The sequence below is a fragment of the Purpureocillium takamizusanense genome, chromosome 1, assembly GCF_022605165.1.
Source record: "Purpureocillium takamizusanense chromosome 1, complete sequence".
Taxonomy (NCBI): domain Eukaryota; kingdom Fungi; phylum Ascomycota; class Sordariomycetes; order Hypocreales; family Ophiocordycipitaceae; genus Purpureocillium; species Purpureocillium takamizusanense.
The window spans coordinates 2,021,002-2,046,165 of record NC_063068.1 but is presented as its reverse complement, the minus strand read 5'-3'; the positions used below and the strand labels follow the sequence as shown (position 1 = coordinate 2,046,165).

At 60.5% G+C, this 25,164-nt stretch overlaps 7 protein-coding genes across 9 annotated transcripts; 5 read left to right on the top strand and 2 right to left on the bottom strand.

Annotated features, from left to right (window-relative positions):
• Positions 1 to 975: 975 nt before the first annotated feature.
• On the top strand, positions 976 to 4,632 carry JDV02_000673 (uncharacterized protein). The gene has a single exon (XM_047981510.1). The coding sequence runs from the start codon at positions 1,986 to 1,988 to the stop codon at positions 4,167 to 4,169; it is 2,184 nt and encodes a 727-aa protein (XP_047837470.1). The 5' UTR covers positions 976 to 1,985; the 3' UTR covers positions 4,170 to 4,632.
• A 395-nt stretch (positions 4,633 to 5,027) lies between these two features.
• Positions 5,028 to 6,416, top strand: SAR1 (COPII coat GTPase). 2 transcript variants are annotated; one of them, XM_047981508.1, is made up of 5 exons: positions 5,028 to 5,285; positions 5,381 to 5,484; positions 5,609 to 5,648; positions 5,702 to 5,767; positions 5,838 to 6,405. In XM_047981508.1, exons 1-5 carry the CDS (start codon positions 5,267 to 5,269, stop codon positions 6,176 to 6,178), a joined length of 570 nt encoding a protein of 189 aa, XP_047837468.1. In that variant the 5' UTR covers positions 5,028 to 5,266; the 3' UTR covers positions 6,179 to 6,405. The 2 variants fall into 2 exon arrangements, with proteins under 2 accessions (XP_047837468.1, XP_047837469.1); XM_047981509.1 differs by having other exon boundaries at positions 5,028 to 5,484; positions 5,838 to 6,416.
• Positions 6,417 to 7,553: 1,137 nt separating this feature from the next.
• JDV02_000671 (uncharacterized protein) lies at positions 7,554 to 10,360 on the top strand. The gene is made up of 2 exons (XM_047981507.1): positions 7,554 to 8,812; positions 8,886 to 10,360. The coding sequence occupies exons 1-2, from the start codon at positions 7,852 to 7,854 to the stop codon at positions 10,217 to 10,219; spliced, it is 2,295 nt and encodes a 764-aa protein (XP_047837467.1). The 5' UTR covers positions 7,554 to 7,851; the 3' UTR covers positions 10,220 to 10,360.
• A 488-nt stretch (positions 10,361 to 10,848) lies between these two features.
• SEC63 (secretory subunit) lies at positions 10,849 to 13,930 on the top strand. The gene is made up of 4 exons (XM_047981506.1): positions 10,849 to 11,230; positions 11,295 to 11,606; positions 11,682 to 13,281; positions 13,349 to 13,930. The coding sequence occupies exons 1-4, from the start codon at positions 11,198 to 11,200 to the stop codon at positions 13,504 to 13,506; spliced, it is 2,103 nt and encodes a 700-aa protein (XP_047837466.1). The 5' UTR covers positions 10,849 to 11,197; the 3' UTR covers positions 13,507 to 13,930.
• Positions 13,931 to 14,070: 140 nt separating this feature from the next.
• JDV02_000669 (uncharacterized protein) lies at positions 14,071 to 17,013 on the bottom strand. Its single transcript, XM_047981505.1, has 3 exons — positions 16,254 to 17,013; positions 15,856 to 16,184; positions 14,071 to 15,800 (listed from the first exon to the last, which is right to left on the bottom strand). The coding sequence occupies exons 1-3, from the start codon at positions 16,667 to 16,669 to the stop codon at positions 14,671 to 14,673; spliced, it is 1,875 nt and encodes a 624-aa protein (XP_047837465.1). The 5' UTR covers positions 16,670 to 17,013; the 3' UTR covers positions 14,071 to 14,670.
• Positions 17,014 to 17,712: 699 nt separating this feature from the next.
• On the top strand, positions 17,713 to 19,613 carry SLC1 (1-acylglycerol-3-phosphate O-acyltransferase). Its single transcript, XM_047981504.1, has 2 exons — positions 17,713 to 18,826; positions 18,917 to 19,613. The coding sequence occupies exons 1-2, from the start codon at positions 18,103 to 18,105 to the stop codon at positions 19,108 to 19,110; spliced, it is 918 nt and encodes a 305-aa protein (XP_047837464.1). The 5' UTR covers positions 17,713 to 18,102; the 3' UTR covers positions 19,111 to 19,613.
• Positions 19,538 to 25,080, bottom strand: JDV02_000667 (uncharacterized protein). Of its 2 annotated transcripts, XM_047981502.1 has the most exons (3): positions 24,649 to 25,080; positions 20,309 to 24,327; positions 19,538 to 20,243 (listed from the first exon to the last, which is right to left on the bottom strand). In XM_047981502.1, exons 1-3 carry the CDS (start codon positions 24,782 to 24,784, stop codon positions 19,866 to 19,868), a joined length of 4,533 nt encoding a protein of 1,510 aa, XP_047837462.1. In that variant the 5' UTR covers positions 24,785 to 25,080; the 3' UTR covers positions 19,538 to 19,865. The 2 variants fall into 2 exon arrangements, with proteins under 2 accessions (XP_047837462.1, XP_047837463.1); XM_047981503.1 differs by lacking the exon at positions 24,649 to 25,080 and having other exon boundaries at positions 20,309 to 24,498.
• Positions 25,081 to 25,164: the final 84 nt, after the last annotated feature.

Genomic DNA, 25,164 nt, shown 5'->3' with positions numbered 1-25,164 from the left:
CGGCCGACAGCGCATGAGCGCCTAGGAGGGGGGGGGGGGATGGGATGGGATGCAAAGGTGGGCAACTGGTGGATGATGGATTGGATGGATGGCCGGATGGAAGAGGGACAGACGACGGACGCAGGGACTAGAGCCGGGGCACCAGAGCTGGGGAGGCCGAGGGGGCAGCTTGGGCAAACAGGCGAGTCGTGCTGCCTGGTAGGCGGACAGTGTGCCAGCACAGTGCCTCGCAGCCTCGGCCGCATTCGGCGCCAGCACGTGTTTGGCGACGGCACCCGCGCCGCCCGGCGCAGCCTGATTTGTGACCCCTCAGGACTGACGTCGCACTATGCGCCTTGCCCGATGGCCGCTGCTCGGGGCGGTCTGGTGCGCGCTGCAGCAACCGCCACCGTGCTTGTTCCGCGCGTTACCACTTGCCACGCGCACTGTGCGGCCTGGACGGCCTCCGCCCCAAGGTGGCTCCGACTGGCCGGCCCCCTTTGAGTTGGTGGTGGGCGCTCGCTCCACTGGAACAGAAAGAAGCGCAGCAGGATGGAAATTTCATCACGGCCAGCCCGCGCTAGCCAGTACCAACTACAGCGCTGTACCGCGGGCTCTGGCCCCTGGGACGTAACCTGTGGTGGTACTGGCGCCGTACCGCAGGTATCCGTATCCGCAGCTGGGGTGCCCGGCCAAAGGAGGCTGGAACGCCCACTGCCTCCTCTCCACCCGTCGAGCGCTGTGCCGGCGCTCCTGCTCGTCATTCTCTCTGACGCCGCCGTCTGCGCTCCTACTGCCCTTCTCAGGCAAACGCCAGCAGGCCAGGCGCGCGCAGCCAGCCCGGTGGGCTCTTTCAATGACAGGCTCCCACCGTCCGCCTTTTGCATCCCCACTGTCCCAGTACCTTTCCGTCTTGGCCCCCTCCTGCTGTTAGTGCCTCAGCATGTAGGTAATTGACAGAGGCCATGACCGCCTCCGCTTCTGCACTGCTTGTGCGGAAGAAAAAATAACAGTACTAACGTTGAGGGTGCGCTGTTTTGCCATTTTCCATTTCCGGCCCACCAGCAATATATTCCTCGTCAGGCCAGCCCCGACACCCTCCCTCTCTCCTTCTCACCTCACCGTCCAGCATTCTGTCCGTTGCCGACGCGCTCGTCGCCTCGAACCATTCGCGCCTTGGTGCTGAGGTCTGCCCGCTGGGCCGTCCTGCGTCTCGCTTGTTGTTCAGGGGGGAAACCATCACCGCCTCGCCTACCTGCCCACCTGGACAGCCGCAGCGCACCGCCGCCGCTCCGCTTACACCCGCCCGCCCGCCTGCTCGCTCGTCCTCTCGCAGCGCAGCGCACCAAGTAGCGGCTGACCGTTGCAGCGGATTACACATCAACCAAAAAAAGGGCAGCCAACCCACCACCCACCCCCCAGAGGCGATTTTCCTCAAGACTTACCCTTCCGCGTCTTTCGCCGCGCCACCGCGACATCAACGTCATCCGGAACTCGCCAAGCCTTGCTGCCACCACTTTTCGTTGCAAGTCATCTCGGCGCTGCTGCGCTGGACCCTTGCGCCCCGTTTCAAGCAACCCGGGTCCCTGGCTTCTTCCATCGAGTCACCGTCCTGGTCCTTTGTGTGTGTATCCGACTTTCAGGGCCCGACTTACATCAGACGTTGCCCCCCACGGGTCCCAAACAAAGCCAAATCATCGACAAACACTATTTACCTGGCCCTACCTTTGGCAGTTGATCATGACGGACTTGCAATTATAGCACGTCGGTCCTCAGGGACACACGGTACACACCACCACATCTCGCTCTCCAAGAGTAGAGGTCTGCACTGGTCTGTAGGCTTCGTCGGCTCGACGCAACCACGCACATACAACACAGCAAACTACTAGCGACAACGCGCGATCCTTTGACTTTTGTCTCCGTTGCACGATCCAACCCCGACTCCTGGAGTGTCGCTCAATCACCAAAACTCGCATATAATCGCAATCGACTCCAAATCAACAACAATGACTCCCTTGCCGTCGACAGGATCCCAGTACCCTCTCTGGGTGCCCCCCACCACAGAAGAGGCCGAGGATGGGGACGAGCCCCCAGAGCTGGGGTTGCGACATCCCACGTCTCAGCCCTTCCAGAGGACGGCAATCCGTCGTCCGAATTGTGCTCAGTCCTCGCTTCTCACCAAGGCCATCATGGGCCAGTCCGATGACGATCACCATGACTTTCACCCCTCGATTCTCATCGACTCGCAGCGCCGTCGATCCATGGCCAGCAACATCAGTGTGGCCTCAACGGCCGACCTGACAAGCGACACTGGTCTCACCAGCCCTAGTCGCACAAACACGCCTAGCCCGCCCATCCCCGAGATGGCCGCTCTGCGCCTTCATGCTCCTCAGGTATCAGACAACAAGAGCGGGACCACGTCCGCCGTCAGCGAACATGAGGCTCCCAGAGAGCCTCCTCGCAAGCGCTGCATTCAGTTTGCTTGTGCTGCGAAGCCCATCATCCAGGAGCAGACCAAACCACGACCAACCCCCATGGTCAAGACACCCTCGGCCCAAGAGGCGCCACGACGGCCTTGCATCAAGTTTGCGGCGCCAGCTCGTCCTGCCTCGACGCAGAACACGCCGCCCTCGCGAATGGGTCGGTCTCCCGCAAAGCCTGCCCCTGTCAGCATCCCCGAATCGCCGTCAACACCCAAGAGGTCTTCCGCTCTGTCGTCCGTCACTACCTCTCCCCGGTCCGTCTCTTCTGCGAATCCATCAAACCGCCCGCTGCTGTCACGGCCAAAGTACCTTCGAGCCAATTCCAAGGACCTGGCTCGAGACGGCTCGCAGTTTCACGAATTCGCCAGCGGTCTATCTCGCGAGGAAGACTGGATCAGACAGGCCAACCCTGTCCTGCTGACGAAGCTCACCATTAATGACACTCTCGTCAAGGAGAACAACATCCGTCGTCTCGGCGCCGAAGCAGAGGAAGAGGCTGAGCTCGAAGAGGAGGAAGATGATGCCGTCTTGGACGAAGACGACGACGACGACCTTGATGGCGATGATGACAACGATGAGAATGGCGACGACGACGACGACGATCTGGGCGAAGATGACGAGGACGAAGAGGAAGATTCTGATGGCTACCACACCGACGAGGAGACGGGCTTCGCCGATTCTGACGACGATGAGGCTGACGATGACGAGAATATGATACTATGGACACCAAGCCACGCGTCTACTGCACGACAGCCCGGAAGTCTGGTACCTGCACGCCGAAACTCCTTCACCGAGCCTCAGTCAGACTCGTCCCACGCTACCAACGGCAGCATGCGCCGTGCGAAACCCAGACGCGTGAAGCCGCAGTCGGATGCTCCTGATCTTCCCGACAGCACTGATTTTGTTTGCGGAACGTTGGACGAGGATCGGCCTCTGGAGGAGGCCTATCTGATGAGCCTCGCTGCCCGCAGAAACGAAAAACTTCGTGTCATCCCTCAGGACATTGACCCAAGCTTCCCCGCCTCTGACCCGGACAATGACGACGAGGAGGAGATATATAATCCCGTCGCCCACGATAGTGATGGGGACGCGTGGGTACAGGGCGAGATGGAGGACTTGCATCACGGTCAGGAGCGGTCTAGACGCAGGAAGAAGAGCGAGCACGCTTCTCCTCGCAAATATCGGTCCCCGGCCCCGAAGCGACGTCCCTCGCCGCCGCCGCCCCGGAAGCGAGCTCATTCTCCCCCACCTCCGAAGGCACGCGCTCGATCGCCAAAGCCGTTGTTTGGGCGCCACTCGCCCCGAAGAGCCAAGTCGCCAGCCCCGCGAGCTCTCACGACCCCGCTCGGGTCGCCACGCCAGGGAGCGCACGTGCAATTTCACCTCGCCGGTCGACCCGTCACGACTCACACCAAGTCTCTACCGCGTCCTGCTGCGTTGTTCCCGCAGATGAGAAGGGAGCGAAATCTCAAGTACTGCCACGCTGACGACGTGCACATCCGCGGGGCCATTGACATTGTCAAGGGCCTTGAGAGGAAGCGACAGCGACGTAAGGAGAAGTTCTATCAGAAATACTGCAACCGGGCGCGCCGAGGACAGATCCCGGAGCGGAAGCCCCTGCCCGGACGGGGCGCCGAGCGCATGAAGGAGCTTGGTCTGCTGATGGCGGGCAAGAGGGACCAAGGCAACTACGTGCTCTCCGTCTAAGACAACAAAGGTCCTTTTCAGGACAAAGCATGACCGCATTGACGGATGCTACGACATAATCTTCCCAAGCACGGGATGTTGGGCGACATGTTCCTATGTTGTACATGTCTCTATGGACGTTGACACACATATCACGACCTCATGACTCGCTTCCCGAATACATATTCGCACCGGAGGATTAGGTCATATTTAGTTTGGAACCCATGTACATATGTTTCTTTGGTCATCTATTTCTTGCGTTCATACACCTGGTCGACTGGCATTACGGATGGCATGCATTCGCTGTGGCTGGAGAGGCATCATCAATCGCTTGGATACCCTGCATTGAGCATTTGGGTCTTATAGGTTTGGTTTGGCGTTTAAGGAGGCATCGCGAACGGAGCCGGTATTTTCAGAGTTAGATCCTGAATAGGCATCTGACATATGACATCTATGACGAGACCATTGATGCTTGCACCGATTTGCTGTGCTCATTATGACGCTTGACGATATCGGAGCACAACGAAATTCGTCCAAGGGGATGGCCCATCAATATGTGATTTGCACACAGGAGAGCTGGCTACTTACGGAGGAGATGCACCCACGGTTTCTGTGACCAAGATGTCAAGTGCTGCACGAGGGTTTATGATAAAATTGGAACAGCGGGGCGTAGTAGAACCCGTCGCCACTGCGAGACACGGGATCGCGGTGCAATTGTTGAAGTCGGCCCAAGCCACCGGATGGCTGTGGCGTGGCGTGGTTGCGTGGCTACTTAGGCGGTGCGTACCTTGTTGGAGTCAAGGTGGTGTGGCAGCGCCAACAGTTGTTGTACTGTGCCTTTTAGGTACCTCGGTGTCGGCGGTGCGGGCGATCTGGGGGAGCGAGTGGATGCCTGATGCATAAGGCAGCCGGCGCCGAGCAACCACCTCAGCAGCCTTTCCTGCCAGGGTGGACAAATTCCGTGCTGGGAGAGGCGTTGCGACACTCTTGCCGCCTGCCTTTCCACATCTCGAACCGTAGACCAACGACCGAATCACCACCACCACCGCTGCCGCCGGGTCCCGCGACATCCAAATCCACTCGATTCGACGTCGACGACACAACTTCACACGGCCAAGATGTGGATTATCAACTGGTGTATGTCTTTAGCCTCCTGCCTCCTCCCCTCTGCCGTCGCCGTTGCCAGGTGGCGATGGTCAAAGGGGACCACAGTTGACACGTGATGCCGACAGTCTACGATGTCCTCTCCTCGCTGGGGTTGCTGAACAAGCACGCCAAGCTCCTGTTCCTGGGACTTGACAATGCCGGAAAGACGACGTTGTTGCACATGCTCAAGGTACGATGACCATGTAGGCGTACACGCGACCGAGCTCCAGTGGTCTAGAGTCGAGGGAGACGAACCCCGGGGCTTTGTTCGCGTGGATATATCGGACAGCAAGCTGACGGCGAGACACCGATAGAACGACCGCGTTGCTATCCTGCAGCCTACCCTTCACCCAAGTGAGTGGATTCGAGCGGTGACTGCCCGCGCATGGCGCTAACACGTCGCCCAGCATCCGAGGAGCTCGCTATCGGAAACGTCCGCTTCACCACCTTTGACCTTGGTGGCCATCAGCAAGGTATGCTGCAGACACGCGTCCCCAGCCGCGTGGCACTCATGATTGCTAACGCATCGATTTCGCCGCATAGCCCGCCGCATCTGGAGAGACTACTTCCCCGAGGTGAACGGCGTCGTGTTCCTCGTCGACGCCAAGGACCACGAGCGGTTCCACGAGGCCAAGGCCGAGCTCGACGCGCTTCTGTCGATGGAGGAGCTGTCCAAGGTGCCGTTTGTGATTCTGGGCAACAAGATCGACCACCCCGACGCCGTCTCCGAGGACGAGCTGCGACACCAGTTGGGCATGTATCAGACAACGGGCAAGGGCAAGGTGCAGCTGGAGGGCATCAGGCCGATTGAGCTCTTCATGTGCTCGGTGGTGATGAGGCAAGGATACGGCGAGGGCATTCGGTGGTTGTCGCAGTACGTCTAAGGGGCAGCAGAAGACGACGTGGGTGCAACGAGCGTGGCGGAGCAGGGGGTGGGATCCCATGGCACTAGACGGGGTACCGGGCCACACATGTCGCGTGGTGGCACGGATGGGTAGACGCGGAGAAAGACAAGAAGGCGATGTATGCGTCAAGGTCACGAGCTGCTTATGGGATTCAGCATTCACTTTAGGCGAACCTGGGTCGTGTAATTGCATCATATTTCGAGAGATGGCTCTGTCTGACAATTCAGTGGTTACATACCCGATGCGGCCTTCAACGGTTTCACGGGACACGGCGCATCGCCCTCGGGTAGGACTGTTAGCGGTACCTACGGTACATGAGTGCAGCGTGGATGCTCGTTCTCTCCCCAAACGTCGAGCAAAGACCCGGGCGAAGGACTCGGATGCCTTTAGTCTCCATGTTGCGTATGGTGACTGCGACGACGGTGTTGATACTGCCTTGGACCTCGACGTCAAAGGCGGGGTCCGACGAGCTCGCCCCGGCTGGGGGAGAGGCCATGATGAGGCAGACCGAAGCCAATATTCCTGCTAGTAGAGACCGCATATCCGCGCAACTGGTGAACTTAAACGGAGGCATATCCTGAAGAGAAACCCGTTGCTGATAAATACCACTATTGGCCGAGGTCACGTCTCGTGGTTGATATAGCAGAGACATGGTTTGAAGCCGCGAGTCCAAACCGTCTTTTGGCATGCTCAGACGGACCATGTTTTGGCGACCCGACATCCTTTTCGTGTCGATTGACGCTACATGTCTGGTAAGGTTAGTATTATCTTGAGAACCCTACGCAGAGCGGAGCCCAGCCGGTGAGCCGAGGGATTTTGTGAATGAGGCAAGGCTAGATCATCATCCGAAGCGGGCTCTGGGCGGTCTATATGTTGAATGATGTACGTCGTTGTTCCGTGAGTCTTTGACTCTTGACATGTGGTGGGCAGGTAGCTGAGCTGAATCTGAGATAACTATGCACCTACTGAGTCGGGTCTCTGGCACATTGACACATTTAATAGAGCGGATTACTTCGTAATACCTAAGAGTAAAGACGTTCCCGGGCGATAAAATACGTTGTAGTTCGTCCTTCGGACCTGCCTCTCGCAGCACACGCCAGTCAAGAAGTCTGGGCGGCGCCTCGGAGAAGCTCCACCGCCGACGCTCATGGGTTGAGGTTGCGCAATGTTCCTGATTCAGCGCACCGAGGTACCTCTCAGCTACCTGCACACCCACTGTACCTGCCCGTACGACCCAAGACTTGCAGTGGAGGACGTCCGCTGCCAGCCCCCCCCCCGGGGCCCCAACAAACCCAACGCCGACGTCATCCCCGCCCGTTCCCGTCGCTGGCGTCGGTCGTGGGACGCGCCGCACCCGCCATCGTCACGACCTATTGTCTGCAGCTCAGCTCTCCCCAGAGCAACCACCACCTGCAACCGCGTCGCCTAACTGGTAAGGCATACATCAGCGAGCCCGTCATCGAGGCTCACACTCGCCGGTGCGGCGACCCTACCTGCTCCGCGTCTCACCGCGCTCCCACGCCTGCCCACCCGCGTCTCGCCGCCTCCGCAGCAAGCCGAGCGACAGGAGGCATGTCTTGCACGGACCTGACTGCCCTACGACAGAGAAACAGCCTCCCGTGCCGAGACGACCGACGCGACCGACGCTCACGATGCCGGCCGACACGACGTACGGCTTCCCACCCGAGGCCTTTGAAGAGTCTCGCCTGCCCGATGTACACTGCCAGTTCATCGACCCCGAGGACTTGCGCGCCTTCGAGAGGGCGCTGCAGGCCCCGGACCCGCTGCAGAGCCCCCAGGCCGATGATGGGAGCATAAGGTCGCCCAAGAGCCCGTCTGGGTCAGTCAGCATCACCAAGAGGGACTCGCAAACGGCAATGTCCATGGAGGAGGACCTCCATGCGGTGGCAGCCGCCGCGGCCGCAGCCGGGGGGGACTTGCCTCCTCCAGACACCCCGTCGCAGGGTCACGGCACATTCATCACCGCGCAAAACGACTGGGCACCCGTCAACGCGCGGGTATATCGCAGCAGGAGGAGCGGCGCCAAAAGGGGTCGCCGCAAGAAGACGAGCGCCGTCGAGGGCCTGCTGGGCACGCGCACCAAGGATGAGACGAGGGAGGGATACCTCTACCAGCTCTCCAAGTGGCCTCTGCTCTTCTTCGTGCTCGCATGGCTATTGTGGCTGAGCGTCGCGTACCTCTCCACGCGGTGGTACATCTGGGTCTACGAACACTTCTTCACCTGGCGCGGCCGGCGGGAGACGTTGCGAAGGAACCTGCGACGCACGACCAACTACAAGGATTGGGTGGCTGAGGCCCGGCAGCTCGACTCGTACCTGGGGCGGCAGGCCTGGCGGGAGGAAAACGACTTTGCCTACTACGACTCCAAGACCGTCAAGCGAGTGTGGGAGCAGATGCGCAAGGTGAGGCTGCGAGCTGAGGCGCAAGAAGGCTCCGACGGGGCCAACGGCGACCGCGCCAAGGCGGTGGAGGATTTGAAGGCGCTCATCGAGGCCTGCGTCAAGAATAACTTTGTCGGCGTGGAGAATTCGAGACTGTACAGCCAGACGTACTACGGCACCAAGAACCTGGTCCAAAACTTCATCGACGAAGGTGAGTCGCAACGAGAGAGCGTGACGTTGGTGAATGAATCGACGTGTAGGCTGATGGTTGGAATCACGCATAGTCGAGAGCAGCATCAAGTTCTTGCTCAGGACCAAATCGCTCGACACCGAGGAGAAGCGGCTCCTGTTCAAGCACGTGTACGCCAACTACGGCCGGACGGCGCTGTGCCTATCTGGCGGAGCCGCGTTCGCCTACTATCATATCGGCGTCGTGCGCGCGCTGGTGGACGCAGACCTGCTCCCAGACGTCATCACGGGCACGAGCGGCGGCGCCCTGGTTGCGGCGCTGGTGGCGACGCGGACCAACGACGAGCTGAAGAAGCTGCTGATCCCGGCGCTCGCGCACCGCATCGACGCGTGCAGCGAGCCCATCTCGGTCTGGTTCCCGCGGTGGTGGAAGTCGGGGGCGCGCTTCGACTCGGTGGACTGGGCCAGACGGGGCGGGTGGTGGACGAGGGGCTCCATGACGTTCCGCGAGGCGTACGAGAGGACGGGGCGGATCCTCAACGTCACATGCGTGCCGGCGGACCCTCACTCGCCGACGATCCTGTGCAACTACCTGACGAGCCCCGACTGCGTCATCTGGTCGGCGGTGCTGGCGTCGGCGGCGGTGCCGGGCATCTTGAACCCGGTGGTGCTCATGATGAAGCAGCGCGACGGGACGCTGGCGCCCTATTCGTTTGGCCACAAATGGAAGGATGGCAGCCTGCGGACCGACATACCCATCAAGGCACTCAACACGCACTTCAACGTCAACTTCACCATTGTGAGCCAGGTGAACCCGCACATCAACCTCTTCTTCTTCTCGTCGCGGGGGTCGGTGGGCCACCCGGTGACGCACCGCAAGGGCCGGGGGTGGCGGGGCGGATACCTCATGTCGGCGACGGAGCACTATCTCAAGCTGGACATGAACAAGTGGCTCAAGTTCATCCGGCACGCCGAGTTGCTGCCGCGGCCGCTGGGCCAGGACTGGAGCCAGCTGTGGCTGCAGGAGTTCAGCGGCACCGTGACCATCTGGCCCAAGTCGATTCCGTCCGACTTTTGGCACATCCTGTCGGACCCGGACCCGGAGCGGCTGGCGCGCATGATCCACGAGGGGCGGCAGAGCGCCTTTCCCAAGCTCAAGTTCATCGCCAATCGGCTCAAGGTGGAGCGCCTAGTAGAGCAGGGACGCCGGGAAACGAGGCCGTGGGCGCGCCGCGGCAGTATTCAGACGCTCATGAGCGAGGAGGACCTGCGGAGCCTGCTGGTGAGGGAGATGGCGAGCGGGCCGGAGGGCGGCACCACGGAGGAGGAGGAGGATGACGACGAGGGGCTGACGGGGACGCCTCCGGAGGAGTTGGACGAAGAAGCCGTGTATGACGAAGGGGGGGGAGAGCATGCGAAGAGCGACTGACTTTGACGCGGCTGGCGCGGCCATGATGCCACTGCTGCTACAACTACTAACTTACTACTAGGTACCAAGTAACTTGGTTACCACACTGATACTGCTGCTGCTGCTCGCTCCGTACATGGCCTTTGGACGCGCTGTTAGAATGGAAATTGTGCATCCTAGCTAGCTAGCCGCATGATCCATGTAACCTGGCAAATTAAGCCGCTAGTGCAGGGCCTTGCTGTCTATGATGCACGCGCGGTTGACTACAGCGGAAGGGGTCGGATGTCTGGACCGGACGAAGCCAACGTGCTGGGCCGTATGATGTTGTGAAGTTGAAGGTTGACAAATGCCTTCCTTGCACTACTGCCCTATACATTACCTGAGGTTGCACGAAGTTAGGTCGGTGGTAAGTTTCATTAGCGGCTGCATGGCCAAGCACCGCCCAACATCATCCGGGCCAGGTACCATACAGGTGCAGGAACGGGAACCACAGATGTGCGCTATTGTTGGGCGCTGTAAATAGAATTCTACTACGTACTAACGTAGCACACAGCGCCGCGCCCGCCCGCTGACAAGCCGTGTGCCGCTGGAGCTATGGTGGTGGCTTTATTTTAGTGCCGGGCGGCGGCTCTTGCTCGCGGGTGGTAGGTAGAGCACTTGAGCACATGAGAACACGGTGGCGGCATTGGGAGTTTGTGTGGGGAGACCCCCGGATAATCCGATCTCCGACGCCAAGTGGCCTCCGTGCCTGGCCACTTCACCTCCTTCAAGGGTGCCGCTTGTGGACAGTTTAGTTCAATCTGTTGCCGCTGCTTCTGCCTGAGCCTCGACGCCGACACCGACAATCTTTCACCAACCGATACCCCCCCGTCCAACCCATACAAGGACGGCCGGCAACCGCTCGCGACGCCCAGCCGACACGACGGCAGCAGACCAACGTCTGCCCCCCCGCGACTCTCCCACGGAGCTGCTGGCTGAGCCTCGCCGGCTGCCGCCATCATGAGTTCGTCAGAATACTCTTACGATGAACAGGTGAGCCTCGCTTCCCTTTTCCTCCCCCGGCGCCTTTTGCGCACGTCGCTGACCGCCGCCAAAGGCTCAATTCTTCCCCTTCTTTATCCTGACGCTCACGGGCCTCGTCACGATACCCCTGACCTACAGCGTCCTGCAGTCCAGCAAGAGCGACGAGACCCTCGCCCCGCGCATTCACACCGACTACACTATCAAGCATGGCAACGTGGTTGCCGACCTGCGGGCGACGCAGAAGCGGAAGCAGCGCAAGGTCAAGCGCACCCTGGTCGCCCTCGCCGGCTGGGGCCTCATGGGCTTCATGGCCTACCTGATCATGACGACCGAGCCCACCGTCGCCAAGATTTGGAACCCATACGACATCTTGGGAATCTCAGAGGTACGTTGCTCTATTTGCTGGCTAGGTGGGCATAAAAAAAAGAGCGACCCCATGCTGACATGTCGAGCGCCACAGTCCTACACCGAGAAGCAAATCAAGTCGCATTATAAACGCCTCTCCCTCAAGTTTCACCCCGACAAGGTCCGCCCCGATGCGTCCAAAAACGAGACTGTCGAGTCCCTCAACGATCACTACGTTGAGCTCACAAAGGCCTACCAAGCCCTCACCGACGAGGAGGTGCGCAACAACTACATCCAGTTCGGCCACCCCGACGGCAAGCAGAGCTTCAGCATCGGCATCGCCCTACCCAAATTCATCGTCTCCGACGGCAACGGCAAGTACCTTGTCCTGCTCTACACTGGCCTCCTCGGCGTCCTGCTGCCGTACCTGGTCGGATCCTGGTGGTATGGCACCAAGAAGAGATCCAAGGAGGGTGTCCTGATGGAGAGCGCAAACAACCTGTTCCGCCAGTATGACGAGTCCCTAGACGAGGCCGGCATCATCACCGCTCTGAGCGCCGGCAAGGAGTTCGAGGCTGTGCTCAAGGGCGACCAGGCCGACCATGGCCTATCTAAGATTGAGTCTCGCATCACGGCCGCGGGCGAGGCATCCCTGTTTGCTGCTGGACTCTCCGTCAAGGACAAGGAGAAGCTCGAAGACCTCGATAGTGGCGTGCGTCGGAAGGCTCTCGCCTTGCTCTGGGCTTACCTGGGCCGCGTCGAGCTCGATGACCCTGCCCTTACCAAGGCCAAGTACGACATTGCCCCCATCGCCCGGATGCTCAACCAGTCCTTTGCCGCCATCGCCCTCGCCTACGGCAACATTGGCCCTGTCGCCGGGTCCTTCTACGCCAACCAGCACATCATCCAAGCCATTTCCCCCAAATCATCGCCGCTTCTCCAGCTCCCCCACTTTACTCCCAAAATCGCCATGGCCGTCGAGGGCGACTCCAAGACCCACCTCACGGTGCAGCAGTTCATGGACCTCCCCGATGCTCAGCGGAGACGGCTGGCCGTCGGCAAGGGTCTGTTGACGGAAAGCGAGTACAAGACGGCCATGAGCGTCGGAAAGCAGCTGCCATACCTGCGCGTCGCCAAGGCCTTTTTCAAGGTCACGGGCGAGCGCGTCATCATCCCCTCGGCCCTCGTCACCCTGGTCATCAAGGGCCGCTTCATCCCGCCCGGCACCGAGAAGGTCCCGGCCATCAATGAGCTGGACCTGGAGGACGTCGACCCCGCCGAGGATGACCTGGACGCCCTCATGGGTCGCAAGAGCAAGACCATCAAGGGCCCCGACGGCAAGCCCGTCTCCGTCGAGGAGCAGTCCATCCTGCCGCCGCTGACGTTCGCGCCACACTATGCGCGCGAGCACACGCCCAAGTGGTATGCTTTCTTGAGCGACTCGAAGCAGGGCAAGATGGCAGTGCCTCCCTTTACGTTTGACCGCTTTGATGAACCCATCTTTGATGACCAGGGGAAGCCGACCTTCAACATGCAGACGCTCAAGGCCCAGTTCGCTGCGCCGCCGCAGCCGGGCCACTACACGTTTGTCATGCACGTCGTCTGCGACTCGTACGTCGGCTTCGACACCAAGATGGAGGTCACATTGGTGGTGGAGGACGCGGCCAAGGCGGCGGAGATGGAGATTGAGGATGAGATCAGCGAGCCCGAAGAAGGTAAGGCCGCCCTTTTGCACCCCTCTCTAGAGGAACAAAAAAACATGTCTGATGCTTACTGCCACAGATTCGGTTGCCGGAACGATGCATGCCTTGAGGACAGGTGAGGCGCCTAAGCCGAGGCGGCGAAAGGAACAAGAGGAGGAGTCAGATGACGAGAGCGGCACAGAGGAGTCGGACGATGACACGAGCGACACCAACACGGACACGGAGGACGAGTCATAGTTGTTCGCGTGTTTGATGTCACCTCTTTCGTTGCCTGATACTGGATGGTGGTACTGTTGTTGTCGTTGCTGTTGTTACCTGGTGAGCTTGAGAGGTGAAGGCGCGAGACGGCAGCATTGGCACAATCGGTTCCTTGTACGAGAGCGAAGGCAGAAGAGGCATTGTGAGACACTCTAGAAGTTGCGGGCGCGCGCGCGTTTTTGCATGCGAAGGGAGAGGGTTGGGAATCAAAATGGGACAGGACGGCAGAAGTCGGACGGGCGCACATATGGGCAGGGGATCTCGGCCTATCTGAAGCGCGAGAGCGTCTTGCTCTGGAGTTGTTTTTATTATTCATTTATATGACGAAAGCGTTACATATATCCCCCCTCCTGCCCCCCTCTCGGTGCGTCTGTTGGTTCCCCGACGTTGTGTTTCGCAGTGGCGCCGAGGCGTGTTTGCTTCGTCGACGCATGGAACAAGCGAGGAACGTTGTAATTGATATCTTGTCCGTCTCGCTCTCTGTAACACGAGCATGGTTGGTATACAGGCACACGTGCATAGGAAGATATGTCTACATGAAATACTCAAGGTAGACCGGAACAGACAGACGTGCCGGAAATGTACCTGGGCATTATATTGGCATACGTACGTCTGCACCTATAGTACTGTGCTCCGTATAGGGCACACGCGCACAACATACTGGCGAGGTGGTTACCTAGGTATTCCCCAGCTCGCTTCCTTTGTTTTTTCCTTTTTGTATTCGCTTCGCCACGCTGTGATACAAGGTAGGCAGGTGATCCTACTTAGTGAGAGACCTGCGTCTGCGGCACAACCAAGTTACTAGTAGGTAACGTATCTTTGGCTGCCCGACGGCCGGCTGGCTGCGTGCCTCGGTACGGGGGAGCACCGTCGTCGTCGGCTTGAACGCCTCGACGGCCCGTTGCCCCCCCTTGCCCGAATAGGGAGGCATAGGTAGGCATCCGAGCCACAGAAAAAGTATATACGTACACACAACGGCCAAACCCGTTCGGTAGTACTCAAAGTCGCTTGACGACGGCTCTGCAGTAGCTCTTCGATGAACCCGACATGCCTGACAAGATGCCAACATGGATGTAGCTACTTCGCAAGCAATGTCCCACGGGCCTAATGAATTCGCGCAACTCTTGCCATCGCACGACTGCTTCAGCACACGCGCACGCCGCACACTTCGACCCCCTTGCCCTCTATGCGCGCTGGGCGGTCAAAGTAGGCCGCCACGAGGTCCTGCACGAACTGGGCGTCGCTCGTGCTCCACACGTCGAGCCCCATGTTCTCCACGCACTGGCCGTCGACGGTGATGACGTCTGCGCCGGCCGGGCCGCCGAGGCCGTTGTTGAGCAACAGCACCTCGGCCTCGTCCTCGCCCGAGACGCCGTCTTGGTCATCGCCGCCGCGCTGGTCGTGGTAGCGGACCGGGTAGGCTTCTTCCGCGCTGTCAACCAGGTCGACGAGGATGGATAGCATCTGCGTGGTGAGGCGGTGAAAGTATGCTATGATGGCGAGCTCCAGGCGGGCTTCGTCGGCGTCGGCGGCGCGACGTCCGGCAAAGGAGGCGACCGAGTCGGTGAGCGGGTCGGAACGCGACGACGGGCGGCGTTGCATGGGCGAATGCGGGGCAGGGGCGAGGTCGGCGAGCAGGGCGGCATCGCGACTCTGCTCCTCCTGCTCCTCGGCACGGAGCTGCTCGCCGGCACTGGCCCACCACATGTAGCCATTGTAGGCGAGGGCTGCCCAGCTCGGGGGCTCGGCCAGCTGGTCGACGGCCTCGTCCGGTTCGCTGCTTAGCACGCGCTGCGAATGGCTCGTCGAGAGGCGTACGGCCGATGTTTCGGACTCGGGCGTGTCTGGGACGGGGGCTCCAGTGGGCGATGAGCCGGCCAGGCGCGCCAAGCCATTACGGAGGGCGTTGTAGCGGCGCAGGTCGCGCTGCGTCGCCTTGATGGGGATGCCGCGCGGGCACTCGACCGTCGGCCATGCCTTGTCCTTGGCGTTGGCGGAGTAGTCGGGCGGCATGGTGATGAGCATGTCCCAAAGAGTGTCCTTCATGGCGAGGATGCTGTCGGTGGTGCAGGCGATCCAACCAGATCCGGCCTCGCCATCCTCATCGGCCTCGCCGTCTGCCCTGCGCTTGGAGGCCTCAAAGTCCTCCATCAGAAAGGGGATGTCGTGAACGCCAATGGCGAAAAGGGGCCGCAGCCTCGGACTGGGCGCGGTGGCCGGCAGGGAGTCGGAAATGGAGAGAGGAATGTTGGACAGGATAGATATGTCATAGACTGCGGCGGTCAGCGGAGCCAGGCAGGGGGGAGGCCGGCAGTGATAGCTACACACCGAAATCACATATTTGATGAACCGGAGCGTGACATGATATCAAGATGCGCCTTCTCAGTAGCGCGGCCCTTTGAATGGGGAATATGAGGGGTCCGAAGCGATCGAGGAGCTGGACCAAGCTCCAGGCGGGGTGAAAGGGCGAGAGCTTGTGCTCGGGAGGATGCAAGACGGTGCCGTCGGAGGAAGACCTTTCTCTAGCAGGCGTTTTGCGGTCTTGTGTTGGCGAGGGCGGGAGATGCGCGCTTGATTCATTACCGCCTTCCCTCGCTCTGTTGGCGTCCCAGTACTTTTCGAGCGCCTCGGTCATGTTGCGATCCTTGGCAAGTTTCCTGGTGGGCTGGGGTCAGCTCATGGTCGTCGTGAGGAATAAAGGGGGGTGACGGGGGTGATGAGCATACGCAGCCATATCCTTGAGGTTCTGGGCATGGCGCCAGGCCCTGCCCAAGCGCCCATAGCTCAAGGGAACGAGGATGCCAACGGCGATCATGCGGGCATTGCGGGCGTCCTCTTCGTCGCAGGGCTCGTTGACAAAGGCGCTGAGACCGGCGTGGGCGCCGTCGACAAAGTATATGAGGTCGTCGCGGACGGTGTGCAGGCCCGAGGGCAAAGACTTGTACTCGACGCGGCCATCGAGCTCGACGGCATCGCTCGATGTGCGCTTCCAGACAATTGTGTATCCGGCCTTGACGTCGAAGTCGATGAGGAAGAGGGCGGCGAGGGGGGGGCGGTCGTTGGCGGCGGCGGCGGAGGAGGACGAGGAGGGTACGGCAAGGGAGACGGACGAGTGGCGCTGTCGCCGTCGCTGGGGAGCCATGGTGTAGCTGGCAGTATCAGTCGGAGATGCCGCGCCAGGGCATGTTATGTGGGATGTGACGAGGGTGTGGTGGCGTGCGATTGCCGAGCTTCGAGAGCTTTTGGGGGAGCCGTCTCGCTGCCAAGCGACAGACGGGCAGCCAGAGAGAGAAGCCGGCGGGCGGGACAGCTGTGGAGGAAGGGCTGCGTGAGAGACGCGTCTATTGAAGGAGAGGACTGATGCTCTTCGAGCGGTTGTTGTAGATGAGAAATGAGTTGGGTTGATTTGGTGTGGCGCAAGCAGCGAGCGACAAGGGCAGCGGCAATGAGTGGATGGATGCGTGTGGGGGATTGCGGGCGGCGGCGATGGTGGTGGTGGTGGTGGTGGTGGTGAGCTAGGGGAGAGATGGTGGCTAAGGTGTTCCATGGAAGTTATCTCTGCACAGGCTACCCTGGAGCGCGCGCTATCTCTGCCAAGGCCAAATCCAGTTCCGACGAGTCCAAGTTGACGGCGCCGACACGTGATGGATGGATAGATTGGACGGTGGCGCATTTCACATGGCAGAGAATACTTTGTTGGTAGCACAAGACGTCGTGGGAGAGGGTAAAATGTTACATGCGCGCGCTTCTCAGAAGAAATATGAAGGACAGGGAGGTGAGGGCAATTTCACTCGGTAGATGCTAGCTTTCTGAGAACCCTGGGCCTTGAAGCAGCAACCACACGCTCACTGCCTCGTGGGAAACGCAAGATAATTACCGCTGGGACGCCGTTGGTGTTGGCCATTGGTGGGGCCACTCCCCTCTGAGCACATGCTTTACTTGCAGCGTTTTGATTGCTGCGAGCCTGTAAGTTAAAAAAAACTTACGTATGACCAGGGCACCACCATTTGTGTATGTAAGAAAAAAGAAGCGAGGTCATCATACCCGAATCAAACCGCCCAAACGGGATTGGATGGAGGGACCGGCGGGACCCCCGAAATTCCTCCTCCCCACCGCAACCGCCCAAGTGACCACCCCCCCCCTACGTAACTCGCCAAGGCAGTCGCTCCTCTACTAACGTTCCGAGGCTGGGCCGCTCTCAACGATCACAATCGAAACTTCTACCTCGCTAACTAACCCGCCCCCCCCCCCATCACCACCACGCCGCTGCCGCCGCCGCCCCGTGGTGTACTCCTCGACCCCCGCCCAACGTCCACCACCACACTCCCTCGGCCGGCTTCGAAACTGTCCCTATCGAACAAAGGAAGCATGGATTCGCAGTAAACTTGTTCGAGCCCAACAAGCCCAACGCGCCGCCGTTTTCACCGATCCCGCCTTCCTCGACCGCCGGCCTCATACTTGACCGCCGCCGCCGCCGCCGCCGCCGCCCCAGCGCAACAGGAATACCTATCTATATACAACCGACGACGTATCGCGCCGCAGTGCAGTCTGCCCCCTACGACCGCCGCCACCACCATGTCCGCCACCCTCCTCTCGTACCTGGTCAAGTTCCTCGTGGGCTATTTCGCCCTGACCGTCTTCTTCTACGCCCTCTCCTGGGCCGCCGTGCCCCGCGCCGGCTTCGTCGCCCGCGTCCTCGCCGCCTACATCTCCCTCGTCGCCTGCGCCCTCTTCGGCGCCGCCGCCTCGGCCGTCCTCACCCTCGCCGGCCACCAGCAAATCTCGCAATGGGTCACCGCCCGCGCCTTCCACTACCTCATGCGTCTCACCACGGGCGTCGTCTTCACCGTTGACGACCCCGCCGACGTCCTCGGCACCACCCGCCCCGCCGTCTTCATCGGCAACCACCAGACGGAACTCGACGTCCTCATGCTCGGCGCCATGTTCCCCAAGTACTGCAGCGTCACCGCAAAGTCGGACCTCAAGCACGTCCCCTTCCTCGGCTGGTTCATGCGCCTCTCGGGCAGCATCTTCATCGACCGCAAGAACTCGCGCGACGCCCGCGACGCCATGCAGGGCGCTGCCCAGGAGATCCGCGCCAAGCGCCAGAGCGTCTACATGTTCCCCGAGGGCACCCGCAGCTACACAAAGGAGCCCGCCCTGCTGCCCTTCAAGAAGGGCGCCTTCCACCTCGCCGTCCAGGCCGGCGTCCCCATCGTCCCCTGCGTCGTCGCAAACTACAGCCACGTCCTCTACCTCAAGAGCCTCGTCTTTAACGCTGGTGCCATCCCCGTCAAAGGTACGTTGACCACTGTTTCTCGAACTAATCCCTCTTGGCATAATACGGCCGCCGACCGGCATACTGACACACCACCACCCCGTCTCCCAGTCCTCGACCCCATCCCCACCAAGGACCTCACCTCGGCCGACGTCGACGAGCTCACCCGCTCCACCCGCGAGCTGATGCTCAAGGAACTCATCGCCCTCTCCGCCAAGGCCAAGGGCCAGCCCGTTCCTGCCCTCACCGCAAACGACTCGGCCCCCTCCAAGGCCGCCAGTTCCAGCGTTGACGCCAAGGCATGAACCAGCACCTTCTGCCCCGCGGTGAGCCAAGCATCCCGGGAACCAGATGAGAGTCACGATGGCAAACACGCATCGATTCGAACCACACAAAGAAAGAGATGAAAATCTCATCTTTCGGGGAGCGACCACGTGTTCCTGCCCTCCCCCCAGCCCTCTTGGGGGCCCGAGAGTGTCACAGCATAGAGAAGCACACCTGAACGGCGTTCGTTAGAAGAGGAGGAAGAGGAGGAGGAGTCAATAGAGGAGGGCGACCCTATCGGAGACGATAGACAAGGGTCGTGTTAAGACCGACCCCCCTCAAACCCTCCCGGACGTGATCAGCGCGATTGATACCCCAATAGATGGACGGGGCGCTGGTTTTAGAGGCGCAGTGTCCTCGTTTGCGAATTGTCTGCTGCCCGTATAGTGCTTTTCGTCGCATTGCCTGCCTGTATGCCTGCCTGCTTGCGCCTTACTCTTTGCATTTGCCATTCGATAGCGACAAATCTATACACACAGCCACGTTACACCATCTACGCCGCGTGAAAGGAAGGACATTACAGCTTTCCAATAGCATCGCCGATTCCCATTTGCGCCATCCGTCGTCCATTACGACGCCACGCGCCTCGCCTATGCATTTCCCGGAAAACGTACACGGTAACGTACAGCATGTACTCCGTACTTCCTCCGTATATCCATGTGCTACCAACATGACGGCAGACGCCCCCTCCCCTCCCCCCTCCTCTTGGGCCGCCCACAGATCCTTGGCCGCCCGCTCAATCGCTCAGCGCCTGGAGCGCCTGGTTCAGCGTCACGACCCTCAGACTGCGCCCGCGCCTGAGCCCCTGCCCGGCCGCCGCCGCCGGCTGGTTCGTCACCGTCGGGCTGCGGGCGTCGTCCCACTTGCGGAACACGCGCTTGAGGTCGCGTGGGATGCCCTCGAGCACCACCGTCGACACGGGCACAAAGGGGCGGTCCTCCATACCCGCCGCCAGGATGGCATATTCTTGCGCAAAGTCGAGCGCGTTGCGGAACGACGTGTACTGTGAGTTGGCCCGCGCGCCGACCACAATGTACATCTCAAAGAAGGCGTCTAGGACGTAGATGCTAAACGGCGAGAGATCCACCTGTCCAAACGGACTGATCTCGAAGATCTAGAAGAGGAAATTTCATTAGCGAAGTTGCGTAAGGGACTCAGGCTCGTTGGTGTTTGTCTCACCTGCTGTCGCGAGTCTGCATCCGAGCAGAAGAGTCTGCTGCAGTACTTGTCGTAGCTCGGCTTCAGTCTCCAGTGGTCCGCCGAGTGCGGCTTCGAGCCTTCTCCGTCAAATATGGCCCAGAACGTCGCCGGTTCGCTGCCATCTTCGTGCTCCAGAAGCTCGCCGGTGAGAGCTAGGTCCATGCCGACCAGGCGAGCGCAGCTCATCTCCGTGACGTCGCTGCCCTTGCCCTTCCATACGTAGCACTTGCCGCCCTGCGTGATGAGATAGACGAAGCCGGCGCATAGGCTCGCTGCTGTGAAGTCGACCTCGTCAAAGGCAACTTGTCCGAGATAGCGCCGGCCACATAGCATGCTAGGCGCCAGCGAATCGTACTTGATGCTGGACCCTCTCCGTATGATGATGACGCCGCCAAGAGCCTGAATAAACTCAGACGTTTCCTTGCCCTGGCGGAGCTTGACCACCTTTCCGCCCAACGATTTGGCCTCGCGTTGTACGAAAAGCAGGGCGTCCTCGGCCGTTGACTCGGGCACTTCGTCGCCGACCCAAAAGTACACTTCGAATAACTTCCTCCCTGCGGCATCGGTAAAGTTGTGTGCACAGACATACATCTCCCGCTCGAACAAGACACGCTCATTCTGGGCTGACACGGGGAGCTTCTTTCCGTCCCCCAAGATCTGGAACATCTGAAAGCCATGGCTGGTGATCTTAGCACCAGCAGATGGGCGGTTCATGAGAACCTCCGCAGGATCGACCTTGACATTGGCTTTTGGGCGGTCAGGGCCGAAAAACTCTGTGAGCAGCGTCGACACGTCACTGGCTTGCTTGGTGGGAGATCGCGCGGGCGAAGCGATTGAGCCTGGAGACCTGAGACCATCGCCAAGACCTGACAGGGGACGCACCGCGCCCCTGGACTTGGGTCGTGGCGAAGCTTGCTCGGTGCGCGGTCCGTCAAAAGATGGCTTCGAGGTCGGAGGTGGCGAAGTCACCGAAGCACCGAATCGTGGCGATCGAGGTGCATCCCTCATGGATGGCAAGGAGTCGCGGTCACTCTTAGTTGGTGAAGGCGAAGGCTCTGGCAGAGTCCGTTCCGAAGACTTGATAGGAGACCTGGACCCGGTCCGTTGATGTGTGAGCTTTTTCGGCTCTTTCGACTCTACCTTGCTGTCGTTCGAAGCCGTGCTGGCCATGAATACGGACATGCGGTTCATGTTCAGTTTCCTCGGAGAAGACGGTGGAAGGGCTTCTTCTGGTGCTGGGTCCACTGGGGCCTTGTTCTCGTCTGCGGATTTCGCCTCCGGCTTCAGCGGCGCTGGCCTGGATCGTACAGCTGCCTTGGCAGCGACCTGTTGCTGAATCGACAGGGGTGCTGGCTTTTTTGGTTCAAACTCCGTCTCGGTTTCAACGTAGCTCTGCTTCTTCAACACCGGCTGTTCAGGTTCCTTGGCTTTGGCCGGTTCGGCTCCCACATGTTGAGTCGGCTCAGCTGGCTTGGGAGCGGATGCATTTGACGTCGTGGTCGATGCAGTCGGGGCTTTCCTCCTAGGGCCCCGAGCACGGTTCTTCGTCATGTGTGTTAACTGAGGCCCTGGCGCACTCGATCCCGCGCTGTCTCCAGAAGCGCCGCCCCTCGACGACCCAGAGTCGCCAGTCGTCTGGCCTCCACTTGTCCCCGTGGGCGGGGGACCGCGGGCCAGCATACCTGCAAGAGCCGGGTTGAAGCGATCCGCAAGCTTGCTGGCCGCACCAACTCGGCCTTGCTGCAGCCTTGATGGCGCACTTGTCTCTTTTTGCAGTGAAGGCAGAGCTCGCGTTTCGGTTGATGGAGGCTTGGAGACCTCAGTGGACACGCGCCGGGGCTTGTCGAGACTTGGACTCTTAGTTGGAGTGGCAGCCGCCATGGACGACTGGGGTGAAGCCGTGGACTGGCCGCTGAGTATCCGCTTAGGACCCGGGACCGGCTTCTGACTATCGACCTTCTTGGGCTCCCCAGAAGAGGCAGCATCCGACAACGTCTGCTTCGTGCCGGTTATGGAGCGGCCCAGCTCCGCACGCTTGGCCAACCCCTCCGGAAGAGCCCTTTCTCCAGGGGTAGTAGCAGTCCTGGTCACGCCCTTGCCCTCGGCCTGGGCCTTCTTGAACCCCTCGCGCTTCTGCAGGATTGCTTCCTTGAACTCGTCTTTCCGCTCGCTCTTCTTGGGTCCATCTGTCTGGTTCAGGCCCGCCTTGCCCCGTAGAATGTTATCCTTGAGCACATCGGGCGCGACATAATTTTGTGTCTTAGTTCGGCGAAGGTTGCCAAAGACGTTCTTGAACTCTGCTGCCTCTGCCTTCGGGGGCTCTTGCGGCAGCGTCCGCTGCTTCAAAGTAGCTCGAAAATCCTTCTTTGGCGGCGTCTCGGGCTTGGCTTTCGTTGGGGGCGGGCTGATGACAGAAGGCCGCTTCTCGGCAGCTGGAGTCGGGGGGTGCTCGTCGGTCGGCACCGTTCTGGATGCTTGCTTGCCCTCTTCCTTCTCAAAATCGTCTTTGGGTTCTGCTGGTTCCAGTTTTGGTATGTTCTCCGTGACGCTAGGTTTCGACAGGTGGCCGAACGCTGGCCGATTGGCATGAGGAGGGGGCGAGTAAATGCCCCCGAGGCCAGTCGTGTTAGGCTTGGCAACTTCGCCGACTGGTGACTGTCGCATCAGCCCACCAATGCTGACCTGGTGCTTGTGGGAGGGTGAAGCGGGTCGTCCCGTATCAGTGTTAGGGGTAGATCGTCCCGTTTTGGTCTTGTTGAGATCGGCCATCCAAGACGGCTGCGACTGATTCGGCTTGGGTGGTAACTTGGGCGTTTCTGGTCGGTTTAGAGCACTCTCTAGCCAACTCGACTTGGTCGGACTCCAGCGCCTGGGGTCCATGGTCTTGGAAGGACTGGTGGGGATAGCGCCATCGTCTTCGTGCTTCGAGGCTCGGGTGGTGTCGACGGACAGTTCGCGGCTCGGCTTGGAAGCCGATTCCGTCGCTGGCTCCCTCTCGCCGTGTTGAGAAGTCGGCCGGCTTGAGCCTGGAGTGGTCGAACCGCCGCGAATAGTGCTCTGAGGGCGCGTAACCACCTGCGAACTGCCCCTGTCTAGTGTACCTCGGTTGGCGACAGAGTCTGCGCGTTTTAAACCTGGAGGGCTAGTAACACTCCATCTCTTGACGCTGTCGCTTCGCTTCATCATGGCACTCTGAACGAAGCCGCCCATGCCTTTGGTGGGTGAAGCGGATCGTACTGGAGAAGTCCGCCCCGCCGAGGGGGAGACAATCGCCTGCTCAGTGACGGGCGGCTTCTCCTCGCTAGGTTCATCACGGCGGGGAAGGTTCAGGGCGACAGGCGAGCCTAGCCTTGCACCGGCGTCTGAATGAGAAGGCGGGCGATCCTTGGGCTTCTCTGCTGACATGCCTGGCAGTTGAGCCTTGACAGAAGTCATGTCCAGGCGGTCCTCGTCCTCGACTTGGTTGCGTCTGTAGGCGGCTGAGCTGAGGCCCCTGTCGGCCGTCTGTCGGAACCAGGCGGGGTCTTTGGAACCGAGAGCCTGCGCTATCTGGTCTTTGGAAAAGGTCTGCTCGGTGGCTGACGCGGGTTCCTGGGCCGGGTCGGCACCAAGCGACCTTTGGGTCGCATTCTGGGCCGCGACCATGCTGAGTGGCCTACTGCCAGGCCCGCCGCGAGAGGCGGGCCGCTTTTGCCACGACAGCGTTCCAGATCTGGCCGGAGGCGTCGTCGACGGGATATCGCGAATAGATTTCGCGTCGGACGCGTGTGCATCGGCAGGTGCCTCGTTTTCCTTGGTTGGCGAGGTCGATTTCAACATGGAGCTGGACCTGTCGTTGGCGTCGAGCTCAACTGACGGCTCGCGCGGGGACGGCTCGCGCGCAGTGTAGGGAGACTCGAGCCGCAGCGATTCGGAAGGGTGGATGCTTCGACGGTTCGACCGCGGGGACGGGGTGTTGACGGGCGATGACTTTTGCGGCGAGATGGATCTTGCGCGTTCTGCGTGTGCCGGCTTGTCAGCACCGTCCTGGGACGAAAAGGACAGACGCCCGCCATGGGCTGCAGGTCCCTGTTTCCGCCTGACTGGTCGCGGTTCAAGAGAACAAGGCTGCCCATTGGCGGCTGGCGGGTGAACACGACCGCAGTGAAGCAGCTCTTCTGGCAGCGAGGCCACAAGAGGAATTGAGCCAGGGCTCGTTACCGAGCGCACAGGTACAGGCACAAGCTCAGGCACAAGCTCAGGCAGAAGCTCAGGCACGGGCACGGGCACGGGCAGGGCATCGTTTTGGGCTGCATGGGGGGTGCGGCGAACAGACTGACCTTCTCTCCTCGCCTGACGCTCTCGCTTGGCGGCGAGGAACTCTTGCAGTTCGCGGGCGCGCACCTCGTCATCTTCAATCTGTTGCCCGCGCAGGCGCTCGACCTGCTCGAGGAACTGCGAGACCTCGTCGGACATGGCGTGTGGACGGCTGTCTATGTGCCTGCCGTCCTCGTACGAAGTAGTCGTAGCCGAATGGAATAGTTAGGGGCCCGGTTTTCCCTTTGCGCTTAGCAGGGCATGACAGGTCGACGTAGCAACGCGTGCAACGCCGTTCGGAGGGGCGGCTTCGTTGGGGACGTGCGCCAAAACGTTTTGTCGGGGGGAAGGGTGATGCGATCAACGCACTGGAGGAGGGGGAAGGAGATGTAGTCTCGTGTGTTGACTTGCAGGCTTGGGTTTTGGAGTCGCTGGGGGCAGGAGGGACTGGAGGGAGGAGGGACACGGAAGACGGGAGGGGTGACGCAGCCCAGCACCTTGGCACAGGGCCCATCCATCCGGGCATGGATGGACGGAGC

Bases quoted from the DNA above. Each gene is read 5' to 3' on its own strand.
- JDV02_000673 (XM_047981510.1), top strand. From the start codon at position 1,986: ATGACTCCCTTGCCGTCGACAGGATCCCAGTACCCTCTCTGGGTGCCC.
- SAR1 (XM_047981508.1), top strand. The intron at 5,485-5,608 runs GTACGATGACCA...AGACACCGATAG, and splicing joins CGTTGTTGCACATGCTCAAG to AACGACCGCGTTGCTATCCT. The intron at 5,649-5,701 runs GTGAGTGGATTC...CACGTCGCCCAG, and splicing joins GCAGCCTACCCTTCACCCAA to CATCCGAGGAGCTCGCTATC.
- JDV02_000671 (XM_047981507.1), top strand. From the start codon at position 7,852: ATGCCGGCCGACACGACGTACGGCTTCCCACCCGAGGCCTTTGAAGAG. The intron at 8,813-8,885 runs GTGAGTCGCAAC...AATCACGCATAG, and splicing joins CCAAAACTTCATCGACGAAG to TCGAGAGCAGCATCAAGTTC.
- SEC63 (XM_047981506.1), top strand. From the start codon at position 11,198: ATGAGTTCGTCAGAATACTCTTACGATGAACAG. The intron at 11,607-11,681 runs GTACGTTGCTCT...CGAGCGCCACAG, and splicing joins ACATCTTGGGAATCTCAGAG to TCCTACACCGAGAAGCAAAT. The intron at 13,282-13,348 runs GTAAGGCCGCCC...TTACTGCCACAG, and splicing joins GATCAGCGAGCCCGAAGAAG to ATTCGGTTGCCGGAACGATG.
- JDV02_000669 (XM_047981505.1), bottom strand. From the start codon at position 16,669: ATGGCTCCCCAGCGACGGCGACAGCGCCACTCGTCCGTCTCCCTTGCC. The intron at 16,185-16,253 runs GTATGCTCATCA...CCAGCCCACCAG, and splicing joins AACCTCAAGGATATGGCTGC to GAAACTTGCCAAGGATCGCA. The intron at 15,801-15,855 runs GTGTGTAGCTAT...TGACCGCCGCAG, and splicing joins TCATCAAATATGTGATTTCG to TCTATGACATATCTATCCTG.
- SLC1 (XM_047981504.1), top strand. From the start codon at position 18,103: ATGTCCGCCACCCTCCTCTCGTACCTGGTCAAGTTCCTCGTGGGCTAT. The intron at 18,827-18,916 runs GTACGTTGACCA...CCCGTCTCCCAG, and splicing joins TGGTGCCATCCCCGTCAAAG to TCCTCGACCCCATCCCCACC.
- JDV02_000667 (XM_047981502.1), bottom strand. From the start codon at position 24,784: ATGTCCGACGAGGTCTCGCAGTTCCTCGAGCAGGTCGAGCGCCTGCGC. The intron at 24,328-24,648 runs GTCAGTCTGTTC...CGGCACACGCAG, and splicing joins GCGTCAGGCGAGGAGAGAAG to AACGCGCAAGATCCATCTCG. The intron at 20,244-20,308 runs GTGAGACAAACA...TTCCTCTTCTAG, and splicing joins ATGCAGACTCGCGACAGCAG to ATCTTCGAGATCAGTCCGTT.